The sequence below is a fragment of the Octopus bimaculoides genome, chromosome 20 (genome assembly GCF_001194135.2).
Source record: "Octopus bimaculoides isolate UCB-OBI-ISO-001 chromosome 20, ASM119413v2, whole genome shotgun sequence".
In the NCBI taxonomy this organism is placed as follows: Eukaryota; Metazoa; Mollusca; class Cephalopoda; order Octopoda; family Octopodidae; genus Octopus; species Octopus bimaculoides.
The window spans coordinates 6,436,986-6,451,851 of NC_069000.1; the positions used below are offsets into that span (position 1 = coordinate 6,436,986).

General features: G+C 37.2%; 1 protein-coding gene across 2 annotated transcripts in view; it reads right to left on the reverse strand.

Annotated features, from left to right (window-relative positions):
• Positions 1–14,866, reverse strand: part of LOC106869208 (exocyst complex component 2) — a 37,952-nt gene that overhangs the window by 19,031 nt on the left and 4,055 nt on the right. For both annotated transcript variants that reach the window (XM_052974930.1, XM_052974931.1), the window contains exons 2-21: positions 14,099–14,230; positions 13,272–13,442; positions 12,283–12,418; positions 11,533–11,576; positions 10,304–10,373; positions 9,829–9,953; positions 9,386–9,457; positions 8,801–8,946; positions 7,658–7,739; positions 6,709–6,811; positions 6,082–6,194; positions 5,853–5,936; positions 5,706–5,747; positions 5,323–5,450; positions 4,561–4,611; positions 3,342–3,511; positions 2,587–2,708; positions 1,856–1,929; positions 1,043–1,126; positions 62–186 (exon numbers count right to left, since the gene is read on the reverse strand). In XM_052974930.1, the coding sequence (XP_052830890.1) occupies positions 62–186; positions 1,043–1,126; positions 1,856–1,929; positions 2,587–2,708; positions 3,342–3,511; positions 4,561–4,611; positions 5,323–5,450; positions 5,706–5,747; positions 5,853–5,936; positions 6,082–6,194; positions 6,709–6,811; positions 7,658–7,739; positions 8,801–8,946; positions 9,386–9,457; positions 9,829–9,953; positions 10,304–10,373; positions 11,533–11,576; positions 12,283–12,418; positions 13,272–13,442; positions 14,099–14,210 (2,054 nt within the window). In that variant the 5' untranslated portion in view covers positions 14,211–14,230. The remainder of the gene's footprint in view (positions 1–61; positions 187–1,042; positions 1,127–1,855; positions 1,930–2,586; positions 2,709–3,341; positions 3,512–4,560; positions 4,612–5,322; positions 5,451–5,705; positions 5,748–5,852; positions 5,937–6,081; positions 6,195–6,708; positions 6,812–7,657; positions 7,740–8,800; positions 8,947–9,385; positions 9,458–9,828; positions 9,954–10,303; positions 10,374–11,532; positions 11,577–12,282; positions 12,419–13,271; positions 13,443–14,098; positions 14,231–14,866) is intronic.

The following is a 14,866-nucleotide window of genomic DNA, read 5'->3' on the forward strand; positions in this document are numbered from 1 at the left end:
TAAACTCAAGAAGAAGGACAAACAGAAAGACAAGTAAAGTGAAAAACGTAGGAAGACTAACTTATTTGTGTCTCCAATTGACTGAGGCTGTTGGAAAGCTAATTTGTGGAGACAGACAGAGAATGCTTGGAGCAGTTTGGTACACAGCATAGTGGCTTCTTTCTGGGTTGTCTGCTGGCTGAAGATCTGGAAATAAACAAGATTAAGAAGCATAATTGAAAGGGCCTTTGACAGTTCTGTTTCCATAGTTCTTGTCCCACCAGCATGGACAAAAACAGCTAAATTTTTCTCAAATTACACATCTTAAAAAGAGAGGAAAATGTTAGATGATGTAGTCCTAGATATACAATGGCCTAGCAAAGTGGTCAATAGTGACCCATGAGGTGGGGGGGGGGGATATATGTGGCTATCCAAGAGATTAACAAGCATCTGAAATGATTTTGAGTATTATGGATGCTGAATTAGGGAAGGATGCTGTAGTTTTAGGTTAAAATGCATTGATTTCCAGCAAAATATTGAAACACTATTAACTAGTATTCACTTAACACATATTTCAAAGCAGACGTTAAACGATGATGATGATTCACATTAAATATATTATATATCAGGGCGGCAAGCTGGTAGAACCGTTAGGACACCTGGCGAAATGCTTAGTAGCATTTCAGCTGCCGTTACGTTCTGAGTTCAAATTTCGCCTAGGTCAACTTTGCCTTTCAACCTTTCGGGGTCAATTAAATAAGTACCAGTTACGCACTGGGGTCAATGTAATCGACTTAATCCCTTTGTCTGTCCTTGTTTGTCCCCACTGTGGGCAATAAAGAAATAAATATATTATATAACAATATGACTGAATTTGTATGGTTCTTTATCAATTTCGTTAAATATCATCATTAAATTTTAAATATTTCTTATTAAAAAATGATAATCTTTGCCTCAATAAAACTATCTGACCCATGGAAGCTTGGAAAAGGGAATGCTACATGATGATGATGATGATGACTATCTACACTTTCACACCCTCTTCTACAACAACAATATTTACCTCATATTCCCCGGTTCTGTTCTGGATAACAACTTCATGTAAATGTTGAATTGTTTCATTGACAATATTTTCAAATAACGCCGGCTGGAATTGAAACAGGAGACAATGGATTAGTTTAGACAGAATTAACAAATAATGGTGGCTGGAATTGAAACCAGACTGAGTTCAGCTGATCTCTCTTTTTCTGTCCACAAAGACATCATATTTACACTTGTCTATACATACAGTGTTGATTAAAAATCTATACATTTATTCCATAGTACTGTATACAGCATTATCACATTTCCCCATTTCAGAATATGTTCCTACAATATTTTACTATACTCACAGTACAACACAATTTTCTATGATACCTTACAATTTTCTACAATACTCTGCAGCAGTGTTTCTAAACCTTTTTACCCTTGTGTAACTCTTAAAATAAATTACATGTCTCAAGGAAACCCCGCACAAAAAAATTATATACCATATCTTTCTCATATTTTTTTCATCCTAGTTCACATGGTAAATATCATATATATATATATATATGGTTGCTATATTTTTTTGATAACATAAGTTAGCTAGGATGATGTCTATATTACAATATTACACTAAACAATAATATGTTGCACATGTATAGTAATATTACGATCATGAAATTAGCACTAACTTATCTCACTCTTTCTCATGGAACCCCAAGGAACCTTTTGCGGAACCCTAGGGTTCCAGGGAACCCTGGTTGAGAAACACTTCTCTACAATATTCAGTAATTCTCTACAGTACTAGAATACTCTACACTATTCCATAATACTCTGCAAATCCTCTACTTACAAGCTGGGTTGTGCCGCCATATTCATCGTCAGCTTCAACATTCCATGTTTCTTTGGTGTGTAGACATTCCACATCTAAAAATAATAAAAATACTTTGAAAAAATATAAACAAAACATACCAAAAACAACACAATGGTTCTTTTATTCTTTCATTGGTTCCAACCAATGGACTGTGGCCATGCTGGAATACCATCTCCAAGGGTTTCAATTGATTTCTTTGATTCCTTTAACACACAACAGTCCATTGCTGGACACACCCTTCTTCAAGCCTCTCCCTGTCTGTTACCATTCTTGTACCTCCACCCCATCATCATCACCCTCATGTATTCATCAATACCACCCCTCAATCAACTGTGGGTGGGCCCCCTTAGTCTCCTGGCAACCAATATTTTTAGACCCAGTCCACCACTGACAACATCTATTATGATATCCTTTCTTCTACGGATGATATTACCTGGATAGCAATCTAGTTGGTCATTACTCTTTTGACATAAATCTGATCCTACCAGCTAAGGAGACATTCCACCTCCATCTCAGTCCCCTCTGGTGGAATCCATTCCATTGTTCTTTTCAATCCTCTGTTGCCCTTTTTTCTGGCCACAGTTCTTGCCCACCCACTTTCCCTAGTTTTACTTTATTTTCTTTTTTTTTTTCCTGCTATTTCTTGAAGAATTTCTCTCTAATTTCTGTAAATTTTATACTAAAAAAAGGAGGAGCTCTCCAGCACTCACCTGTGATGGCCTGTTTCAGTAATGTAAACATGCAGTGGGTTCGCATATCGAATGCCAGTTCTTGGATCAGATCCGTAGAATCAGTCGGCAAATCAAGATTGGTGAGGGATGAAACGCAGGAACTGAAGGGGAAATGGAAGAAGAATATAGAGAACGCATTTGCGAAGTATTGAATTGTTTAGATGATGATGATAATGCAGTTGGTAGTAGTCATGGTGATAATGGTGGAGATGATGATACAGGTGGTGGTGGTGAGGATGATAATGGTGATGATGGTGGTGGTGGTGATGATGGTAATGATGATGATTGTTTTTGTTGTGTAGATCCCCAGATCAGCTCTGTTCAGACTTAGGCATCCGACCAACTCAGCCATAGCCACCACCACTACCACCAACAACACCATCAATTAAGTGATGAGCCTACTAAGGAATCTCTACGCAGTCATTTAATCTGATAGAAACAGCCATCGAATATCCTTAAAACCACTGTCTTAAACATGCGGAGCATAATGTAGTCCTAGATACACTGTGACTGGAAAACAGCAGACAAGTTGGTTAAGGCTGGAATACCACTGATCATAGCTCAGCTCAATCGCCACTGACCTGTGGCTAAACAACAACAACAACCATAGATCAGGGCTAAATGGTGACAGTAACAATCAAAGGTTTGCTGGATCAGGGCTGACCCAGGGTTATACCACCATAGAGATTCTAGTAATTATCAATTAGATATTATTAACAGGTTTAAATATTTACCGAACACATCGAACACAGTGTGGCAGCCAGGCAAAAGGGATCTCCTGCTTGTTTTCTGGCCAGATTCCATATTTTTCCCGTTCTTCTCTCGGTAGATTTTCCAGAGACTCCGGTAAGAACGCAGCACGGACCAGATTGGCAAAGAATGTTATGACATCCGACACCATTTGCTGTGAGAAAAATAATCATATAAGCAAATAAATATAATAAATATATATTTGTCTGTTCTACATCTGTATTTCCATGTTAGCATGGGTTGGATGGATATGTTATTGAGGCACTGTTTGACAACCAGATGTGCTCCTTGCCAGTTTTACAAAGAAGGAAGGTTTTATTTCACTCGTCAGGATGGCTCGTTAGCAAAGAACTGATCGTAATGCTTGCCAACATCATTTGCAGCTCAATATTTTTCATTGCAAGGATGCGGAAGAAAATATACATATAGACAGATGTACACACAGATGTTGGCGGCACATGGCTTAGTGGTTAGGGTATTGGACTCTTGATTGTAAGATTGTGGTTTCAAATCCTGGAGCGAGTGATGCGTTGTGTTCTTGAGCAAAACACTTCATTCCACGCTGCTCCAGTCCACTCAGCTGGCAAAGAGGAGAAAGCCTGCAACAGACCGGTGTCCCATCCAGGAGATGAATTCATACACCACAGGAACTGGTAAACTGGCCCTTACAAGTCTGTATGACTTGGGAATGATCTTCATGCTTCATTCATCCGTACATGCATGCATGCACACAACTGAGTTCCATACAGTTTGGGTCTACCTCTTATGCCAACCACTCCAAGAGTGTAGTGGGTGCTTTTTACGTGCCACCGGCACGAGGGCCAGTCAGGCAGTACTGGCAACGGCCAAGCTCAAAATGGTGTTTTTTACGTGCCACCTGCACAGGAGCCAGTCCAGCGGCACTGGCAACGACCTCGCTCGAATGTTTTTTTCACGTGCCACCAACACAAGTGCCAGTAAGGCAGCACTGGTAACGATCACGCTCAAAGGGTGCCATTTACATGCCACTGGCACGGAAGCCAGACAGCTGCTCTGGCAATGAAACAAGTAAAAGAATATATATCTACAATTATACAGGTGTGTGAGTGTATATATATATATATATGAGAGAGAGAGAGAGAGAGAGAGAGAGAGAGAGAAAGAGAGAGAGAGAGAGAGAGATGTAGGTAAGTCTACTGATATATTTAAATAAGAAGTCTTTACCTTGAACTGTAAATGTTTGTTTGAGTCAATTTTGAATGATTTGTCTCCCGTCTGAAGCAGAACGATTGCAAAATGTCCAATTAATATAACATCACAAAGACAGGTTAAAGTGAAATAACAATGACACAAAAACTATTACCATCACTACTACTACTTTTGGTATCACCACCACTACTACTACTACTACTAACAGACCAGTGGAGTAGCTTGCACAGCCACTTGGCATGTTCAGGGCACTGGAAAAATCTAAACATTTATTCTTTTCAATAGCTAGGCTGAATATACTTATATAGTCAAAACATTCCAATGTATATATATATATATATATATATATATATATATAAACCCTTGCGTAACCCTTAAAATAAATTACATGTCTCAAGGAACCCCAACACAAACAAAATTATGACAGAGTCCTGTCATCATTCTTGCTGACTAAAACCGTCGTCATCAAATCTCCAAACAGCATGCCTTGCTCTGAATACCAGAGAGTCACAACTACAACATCAATCATACAATAAAGAGTGATGGGTTTATAAAGGTACTTCTAAACATTTGTATATCCAGAAGTAAAACCAATCTCTAGGAGTAATTCTAGACATTTGTAAGTAAAACTGTCAATAGGGACAATTCTAAGCAATTGTAAGTGAAACTGATCCCTAGGGGTGCTCCTAAATGCTTGTATACCCCAAAGTAAAGCTGATCAGGGGTTACTGAACATCAAAACAAAATCCAGAAAAATATTCTGAGTAAAACACTTACTTCTTTATGAATGAGACTGCCGGCAAAATATGCATGTCCTAGTTTCCAAAAATCAGGAAAATTCTCAGTGACAATATCATTGAGTTCTTCAATGAACATAACTTTCTGTGGTGTCTTGAAGCGAGTGGCTGCAACAAATTATTTTAAAATTATTTTTAAATAAGTTCAAAGCAAGATAATAATTTTTCCAAACAATCAATCTCGTTTTAGTATTTACATTCTCCAAGAGACAAACTAATGTCAGTGGCCTGGTGGATAAGAGTGTTACTACCCTTTTAAATTGTAATGTCTGGCTAAAGTATCGATAATTCTGAGAATCTCCACATTAGATCTCACCACCACCACCCAAACCATTAACCAAAGAATTCAATTAATTAACTCACTTGTTGACTGGTCCTGTACTGAAGTAAGATTGCTGGATTTATCTGGCAAGAAAAAATATTGAAAAATATGACAGTCACAAAAAGGCTCATCTGAGGAAGGGTAAGAATTGGTTTATCTGAAATAAAAGACTAAAAGAAAGAACTTACTGCGACCATAACCAGTCTGGTGTGGAGACATTGGTGTAGTCTGCTTCCTTTCAATCGTACAATCTTCTTTTTTCAGTTTTTTACCTTTTTCCAAGAAAAACAAATTTTTTAAAAAACAAGTTAAAATTTACTATCAAACAATTATTTTCGTCATCACATTTACCGCAAAATGCAAAAAATCGAAATTAATGATGATGATGGATGATAGGAAAGATAAATGCTGAACTACCTTCTATAATATGTTCATTGCGACAATGAGACAACATGGTCATCAACCAATTCTGTTGGTTGTTGAGACATTCCCAGGCAGGTTCACCTCCGGATTCAAGACTCACCAGGTATCTACAGGGGAAACATACACAGACATTGACAAACAATTTATCAAAACTAGGGAAAAGACAACATCAGGCTCCTCCTCCTTTAACATCCATTTGCCATGCTGGTATGAGTTGGTTGGATAAGCCATTGTCCTCTCAACCAATCATCCAGGAACTTCAAGCCTTTGAAGTCATGTAGAATAGGCAATACCTCACTTGAAAAAGGAGGTAAGGGTTAGCATCAGGAAGGGCATCCAGTTGTAGAACAAGACCTCATTCATCTATTTGTAAATAGTTACAATGTGGAGGTGCAGTCAACTATATATGCATCTAACCCATGCTAACATGGAAAAACAGACATAAAATGATGAAATGATTATAAATATATTTATAATCATTATATGTGCTGGTGCCACGTAAAATGCACCCAATACACTCTGTAAAGTGGTTGGCAATGAAAGGTAATGATGACCTCAGTGAGATTTAAACTCAGAACACAATCTCTCTCACACACACACACACACAACAAGAATTCTTACCGTATTAGTTTCTTTTGTTCCTCCAAAGAGTTTGGAAGTTCCAGGAGTTTGTTATGTAACATCTTCCGGAACAGGTTTATTTGTTCCTCGACTTCTTTATAGACTGCCGAGAAGAAGCGTTACAAGTCGTATTATATACACACATAATATATACATATAATATATATAATACTATATACACACATCACAATATATAATGATTAAATGCCTGGACACTCAAGGTGCAACAGAGTGAGATATAAAAAGTATTTACATAATAAATAGAGATATGTATAAGAGTATATTATATTATTAAATGAAGAAGGCAGTCAGAATTTGGATAAATGCTATTTATTGAGTACTTTCATCCCCTTCAGGGATTCATCATAAACTGAGTGTGTGTGAGTGTGTGTACATGTATATTTGTGTATGTGTGTGTGTATCTTTTACTTTTTTTCTTGTTTCAGTTATTAGGCTGTGACCATGCTGGAGTACCACTTTGAAGAGTTTTTAGTTGAATGAATCAACCCCAGTAATTCATTTTTCGCCTGGTACTTTATCAGTTCCTTTTGCTGAATTGCAAGGTTATGGCGACATAAACAAACCAACACTGGTTGTGAAGCAGTAGTGAGGTATCAAACACAGACACAAAGACACACACACATTTATACGATAGGCTTCTTTCAGTTTCCATCTACTAAATCCACTCACAAGGCTTTGGTCGGCCCGAGGCTATAGTAGAAGACACTTGCCCAAGGTGCAACACAGTGGGACTGAACCTTGAACTATGCAGTCAGGAAGCAAACTTCTTACCACACAGCCATGCCTACACACACAATCACATTTAATATGTTGATATTCTTATATCTCTTCTGAATATATTGGTCAACTTGGCCAAGTTATGAGAGTGTAAAAAATACGGAAGGGAGTAAACAAAGCAATCAGTAAATAAAGAAAAATGAGAGTTTACCTTTCTTAAATATTTGCACCTGTGTATCAGCAAACAGTGATCTTGCTCGAACAAAATCATTAATGACTAGATTGTAGTCTCCCTGAAAGAAGATAATTACATTGTTTAATTAAGCTGTTAATTAAGAGATCATAATTCAGGTGTTCAAGATAAAAGTTCAGAGGGCAGTGACTGTCAGCTTCATCTGAATCATCATCAGACATGCATACACATACAGATATGTATGCATGCGTATGCATATATATATATATATATACATACATACATATATATATATAAGTGTGGATGATGTTACGATGATGATAGTTGCCATTTGCAAGCAAATATGAACTGCTGCTAGCATGTATCATACTTTCACTAATTGTTTTAGGTGCTTGTGTAATCAATTGTGCAAACATAGACACCTTCCCTCAGCTGGTTCTGCACTCTAATGCAACAGAAAATGAAGTGCTTTGCCCAAGAACACGACACATCACCCAAAACTGTATGGTCATGAGCCCAACATCCAAAACCCTAGGCCATGCAAGTTCATTATGATATATATATATATATATATACATATAACATACATATTCACAACTGTGTACTTATCATCCTCACTTATCCACGTTTGCAGGGCTCAGATAGAAATGGTTGAAGCAGGCATTCTATGACCAAGATACTCTTCCTGCAGCCAACCCTGACCTGTTTCCAAGCAAAGTAATATTTCCCCATGGCCAGAGGTGGTTTCCCGTAGAAGACTGGAAATAATCGACATTGCTTTTTTACAACCATCACATGATGTCAAGACAAAGATACACACAAACACATACTCCCTTTCTCTCTCACTCACACAATGGGCTTCTTTCAGTTTCCATCCACTAAATAATCTCACAGGGCTTTGGTCAGGCTTGGAGCTATAGTAGAAAAAAACTTGCCCAAAGTGTTACACAGTGCAAGTGAGCCTGAAACCATATGGTCAGGAAGACTTCTGTAGAAAACATGTCGAGCGATGGGATATATCACCTTACTTGAAAACAGGGAAAGTTGGTGACAGGAAGGGCATCTAGCTTTAGAAAAGTCTGCCTCAACAAATTCCATCTAACCCATGCAAGCATGGAAAAGAAGATGTTAAATGATGATAATTATGACACACACACTTACCCTTTGTATATTGCGTTCAATATTAAGAGGAAGGTAGAATAGGAATTTGAATCTGTGTAAAACACTGAGAGCATTGCGTGTGGAATCTGCTTTATCCTTGCGACCGAGAACTTCTTGGAACAAGCCATCAGCACATGACTTAGCCTCTGAAAATAAAAAAAAGTAATTAATTAAGTTTATTAATTAGAGTGAAAAGAAAATTTTAAAATAAATATAAACAAAAATAAAAATTAGATAAATGAAACTGAAATTAAAAGTAATTGATTTGTTGATATTTTGGTTATTTATTTGAATATATAAATAAATAAATAAAAGACTAAGATATTCTTTTCTATTCTAGGCACAAGGCCCGAAATTTTTGGGGGGGTTGGGGGAGGCGATTAGATTGACCCCAGTATGTAACTGGTACTTAATTTATCGACCCTAAAAAGGATGAAAGGTAAATTCAACCTCGGCAGAATTTGAACTCAGAAAGTAAAGACAGATGAAATACCGCTAAGCATTTCGCCCAGCATGCTAATGTTTCTGCCAGCTCGCTGCCTTAAAAGACTAAGATATTGTTGGTGAAATGGAAACGGTACTTACGCATCAAGAGAACAGCATATGAATTCATACAGTCACCACGAATATCATCAGTAGCAAACATTCTATTCATAGCTGAAAACAATAGAAATTAAACCATATATATATGTGTACATGTGTGTGTTGTGTGTAATGCACAATACATGGATCTAAATAATCCAGTGGTAATCACAAAGAAGCTCCTTTAGTGGACCATGCCACAAACGAAATAGTAAACCAACATGTAGGAGATTAATGTAGCGTCCCTATGTTGTTGGAATCCAGTGAATCCAATGAATGAAGAAATATTTCATGAGGCATATACAGAATATAAAGAAAGTCAGTGGGTAGGAGATGAAAGGTAACGTTGGCACGGGCAGCATTTGAAGTAAAGGGTCGTAGCTAACATATTGCAAGGGATTTTGTCGAATGTTCTGGTTGAGTGCATCAATAAATTAATGTCATACCTGATAAACTTGACAAGCAATCGATAGTTGAGGATAAATTTGACTTCATAAATGCAATTGGTCCTTCAGATCTCTGGGCTGCTTTCCGCTTCATGTAACCAAGGCCAGCTTTCAAGTCATCAAAACTGAAAAGAACAAATAGGTTTTGAGCAAGCATGTATGTATATGTGTGTGTGTGTGTTGATATATATATGTACCCTTTTACATCTTAGAAACAGAGGAGGACTCATAACATAAGGTACATCTAGATATTGCTAAAAGACAGGAGGTCAAACCTAATCAAAAGCATTGAAGCCATGACCATCCTACATTATTAGAGATGTCAAGAGCTACATTATGTGACCTGTCCTTGAAATGGGAGATATGATTTGAGAGAGATTTGGTTGCTATTTCTAGAAGGTTTATCAAAGCTCCTTTTTGGGTGTTCTCCGAGTAACACAGAAATGCAATGTAAAAATAAAAGAATTTCTCTTACCTTGTAGAGTGATGGTTCTCCAAGAGATACCAAGCTGGTGAAAAATTCTCCAAAGACATTTTACCAGAAGCTAGAAGAAATGTTGGAAAGAAAAGATGAAGTCCACAATGAAACAAAGACAAGACAAATACACACACACACACACACACACACATATGTATGGTCATTTTTCCAGCGTTCACCACTTTATCTCATTATGGCTTAACAACCCTCACTGTTTGTTTTTACTGCTTTATTCTTACTGTCCTGTTTTTGTTACCACTTTAACACTCCACAAAAAATCCAAAATTTTATTTAATTTGCTTTGCGGAAAGGACTGTTTTAATGAAGTCGCATCTTGTCCCAACGTTCGAAACGCGGAGTAGATAACACAGGAGACAACTGATGAAGGGATTGTTCTTTATGTTGCCTGTCTCGTTTCTCTATTTGTTTCTTTCACTGTTCGAAAAAAAGTTCGTTTTCCATGCTTTTGCTTTTTATGTTCTCGTTTCTCATTTTGTTCATGTTTTTTTGACGTCCTGTACCTATATATGCATGTATATATACATATATATGTAGGCATGTACATGTATCTGTGTATATATGCATATATATATATATATATATTATTTATATTATATATGCCACAGAACCTCACAAAACTAGACACCAATATCTAAGCCTAACTAAGTTACCTATGAAAAAAAACAAATGATGCCAAAGTGATCCCCACAAACTATGATTCCACAAACACTTTCCACTTTACAAGAATAAAGGACAACCCAGGACAATGAGACTAAGAGATAAGAAATTCACAGTTGATGCATAACAAATCTATTCCCATCATCAGCTGCTCAAACATATCATTATGGTTTCGACACTTGGGCAGATACCATTGGGCAGGGTCCACAGTGTTAAAAATATAAAAGCTGCATGGGAATCCACCAGCTTATTACTGTAAGTAACAAAATACGAGTAAACATATATACATATGTGTGTGTGTATGGCAGTATGGTATTACATTTAATGATAATTAGATTAAATATTTTATCCTTACATGCAGTAACTCCTTCTCCACACAATAACTTGTCCCTAGATGCATTAACTTACCCTACATGTAGTAAAAGCACCTCTACATCCAGTAACCCCCCCCCCCCTACACAGAATAACTCTCCCCCTTTGTACACTCACGACGTTCATTACTATCCTTTTAAAAAGAAAAGTTGAAAGAACAAAATTCATCAACTTACCTTCTGGAAACATCTCAAGCAATTCGTCTTCTTTAAATTTTGGTCTGGAAAAATTATTTAGAAAAACAGAAATTTATGAATCATGGAAGAAAGAAAGAAAGAAAAGGAGAACTACAAAGAAGAGAACAAGAAAGGAAAGAAGGGAAGAAAGAGAGGGAGAAAGCAAAAGATGTAAAAACTGGATAAAGTAGTCCAAGACACCTTACATCAAAAGCAAAGATGACAGTCACAGCCAGAAACAACAGCAATAACATCAACAACATTACAGAATAATTATTATATTCTAATTAATAATTTACACTTGGAAAAAGTCTTCTGTTGTTAACTAAAATCTTGTGGATGGCACTAGGTAGATGGAAACTGTGTGGAAGCCTGTCAAAGGAACCATTCCAGTTGGTTGATTGGTAAACTTAATCCATTACCCATTGCCCAGCAGCTAAGCCTTGGGTGCTTCTAGAAGGATTCACTCTGTTACCAGTATTCCAGACAGAACTTTGACCTGAAAAGAATTTCATCTCTACCTTCTGCCAGTCTTGGAGATTCCTGAGAATGGTAAAAAATTGCCTCCCTTCCACCTCTGACTACGTCATGCTTGACAAAACAAGAGACCACATTGGCTGGATTTATTAATCTAACATGAATTCACAAGTTCAAATCACACGAGAGATGCTCTTGAGATTCCAAAAAGGAAGGAATCTGGATCACCAAGCATAAAAGACTGAGAAATTCTGATATTTAATTTTAACTTACTGTGTTCCTTCATCAGAAAGACCAAGAGGATCTTCATTGTCTTTGATTAACATTGGAGAAGACGCTCGACCACGACCAAGATTTGACAAAACTGTTTGAGATTCATCAATCCAGATTGCAGATTCTTGAAGTGGGCCTGTTTTAAAAGAAATTTAAAGCACCTATGTGATAACTGTAAACCTACTTTTGGGCCACCCTGTATATATATATATATATATATATTTATGGAATTTACAAAAAAACAAAACAAAAAACAGAGATGGGTGTATAAACAACAAACAGATGTATTAGTTTAACGCTCGGGATGTGAGAAAGTATTTTACGTTTCGAGCCGACGCTCTTTGACAGAAAGGAACACAGAAATAAGCAGAGAGAGAAAATAAAAAAAAGCTTTAGTGGCTACCGATCAATCATATATATATATATATATATATATATATATATATATATTTATATATACAAAGGGAGGGGAGAGAGAGTGAGAATGAGAGAGACAGAGACATACACAGAGCATTCATTCGTTTTATTTTTGCTTTTCTATTTCTTTTTTTTTTTTTTTGCTAGCATGAGTTAGAATAAATTACTGAGGCACTATTTTTATGTATGTGTATATGTATATGTGTGTGTCTTCACAATGACATTTGCACACATCTCCTGTAAACAAATGTGTCGAATAATTCACCGGTTTCAGTGTGGTTGTTTGACCTGCTAGAAATAACAGTTAAATCTCCTGCAACTTACACATTCTACTTTCTTAAGAGAAAACAAAGGACACGATGAATAACATAGTCCAAGATATGTTAGGTCTGAATGAAAGACGAGATGGTCACAGCTGGAACGTCTTTGATCATAGTCTGCTGAATCATGACTGACCCAGGGGACAAAACAACAAGAATACACAGAAAACAAAGTCTAACAACATCTCCAACATAAAAGACAGCCATATTCTACAAAGTTCCTGCGAGTCTAAAACAAGACAGACATGTTACCTATTTGAATGAAATAGCCACGGAAGCCAACGGTACAACTTCCAACACCACCAGTTCTTGTGCTTACGATGATTTCTCCCTTTCCTTTACCGGGGCCGGTACGAGCCACAATTTTACTCGAAGTCTTCCATTCTGCTGATAACAGGCAGTCGACACCACAAATCTTTAAACCTGAAAATACAAAACAACAGGAGTTAGAAATTAACTCGGGAGTCTTGGAGAATTAGTAAAGAGGTGTGTAATAGGGGGTATGTAAGGGTATATATAAAAGATAATGACTGGAGTGTATGTATATTAACCTTTTTCAGCATTCAGATTTCTGTCAAATGTAATGCTTATTTATTCACATTGGTTTTGAATTCATCATACATTAACTTGTAGCTTTGATTTCAATGATGTGATATGCTTTGCTTTAGAACGACAATGTAGGTTAGGTGTGAGAGGCTGGACATAGCCAATTGGAACATAAAACAGATTATTTGGCCAGTTTATATGGTAGATTATACAGCCATTTTAAATGCTAAAGGGACAAAGGTAGGAAAGAGGCGATGGTGACCAAGGTTAAAGATAATGAGAACACCCCAGTGCTACAGAACACCCCAGTGTTCATTTGCAGCATTCCATTTTCCAAAGAAGGAAATGTTCCAGGAACTGGAGTGTTCCTAGAACATTCCATTTCCCAAAATGGTCCCTGAAATATGAATGTTCCCTGGGACAAGAAGATTCTATTCACCAGAATGATTCCCTGGAACCTTCCATTCTCCAAAACATTCCAGAATGATTACCAAGATAAGAAAAACAACAATTAAAATTAAAAACAGGCTTACCAACAAGGTCTTTAGCATCATGTCCCAGGTTTTCACCTCTGATTGTGATCCTTGTTCCAGGAGGACCCTCCTTAGGGGACACACCAGTCACCAATGGTGGAGGGATGGGCATGGCTGGAACTGTTTAAAAACCTGAAATAAACAAGCAAAGAAATAAACATTAAATAATGTTTTCATGAAATCAGAAATGAAATTTACATGGTGTAGAGGGTAATGTTTTACCTAAATAAGTAATGAACCTATAAATTGTGAGTTCTAGCTCAGTTGGTTCTGATTGACTGACATGGAACTTTTTTTCCAAGTTAGATTGTGAGGGATGGACCACAGAACAGCTGTTCTCTAACACCTTTCATTGTTTTGTAATTTCATATATAAGACCAAGGTGCATGGCTTAACGGTTAGGATATTCGGTTCACGATCGCAATGTATCCTTGAGCAAGACTAGATGGCGGCCACACGCGCCACTACAATGTCTCCCCCCACCCCGAGTGCATAGCACAAAACAAGGAAAGATTGTAGAGGCGCGGAAACAAGATGGCCGCCGAACCCAGAAAACATGGCTAAAATTATACAATGAAAAAGCAAAAATTGTTTTGTTAAAACAAAGAATGACAAGCTCAATAAATTTGCAAAGCAATGCTGTGTCGGATGCAGTAACGGAAGCAAAACTTTTGCATCCGACACGATGTGAGTAAGAAAAAGGTTCTGTTCACCATGAAAAGCTCAGCCAGACCTAGAGATAAAGGGTCTGTGTGAAAGAAAGTTGCA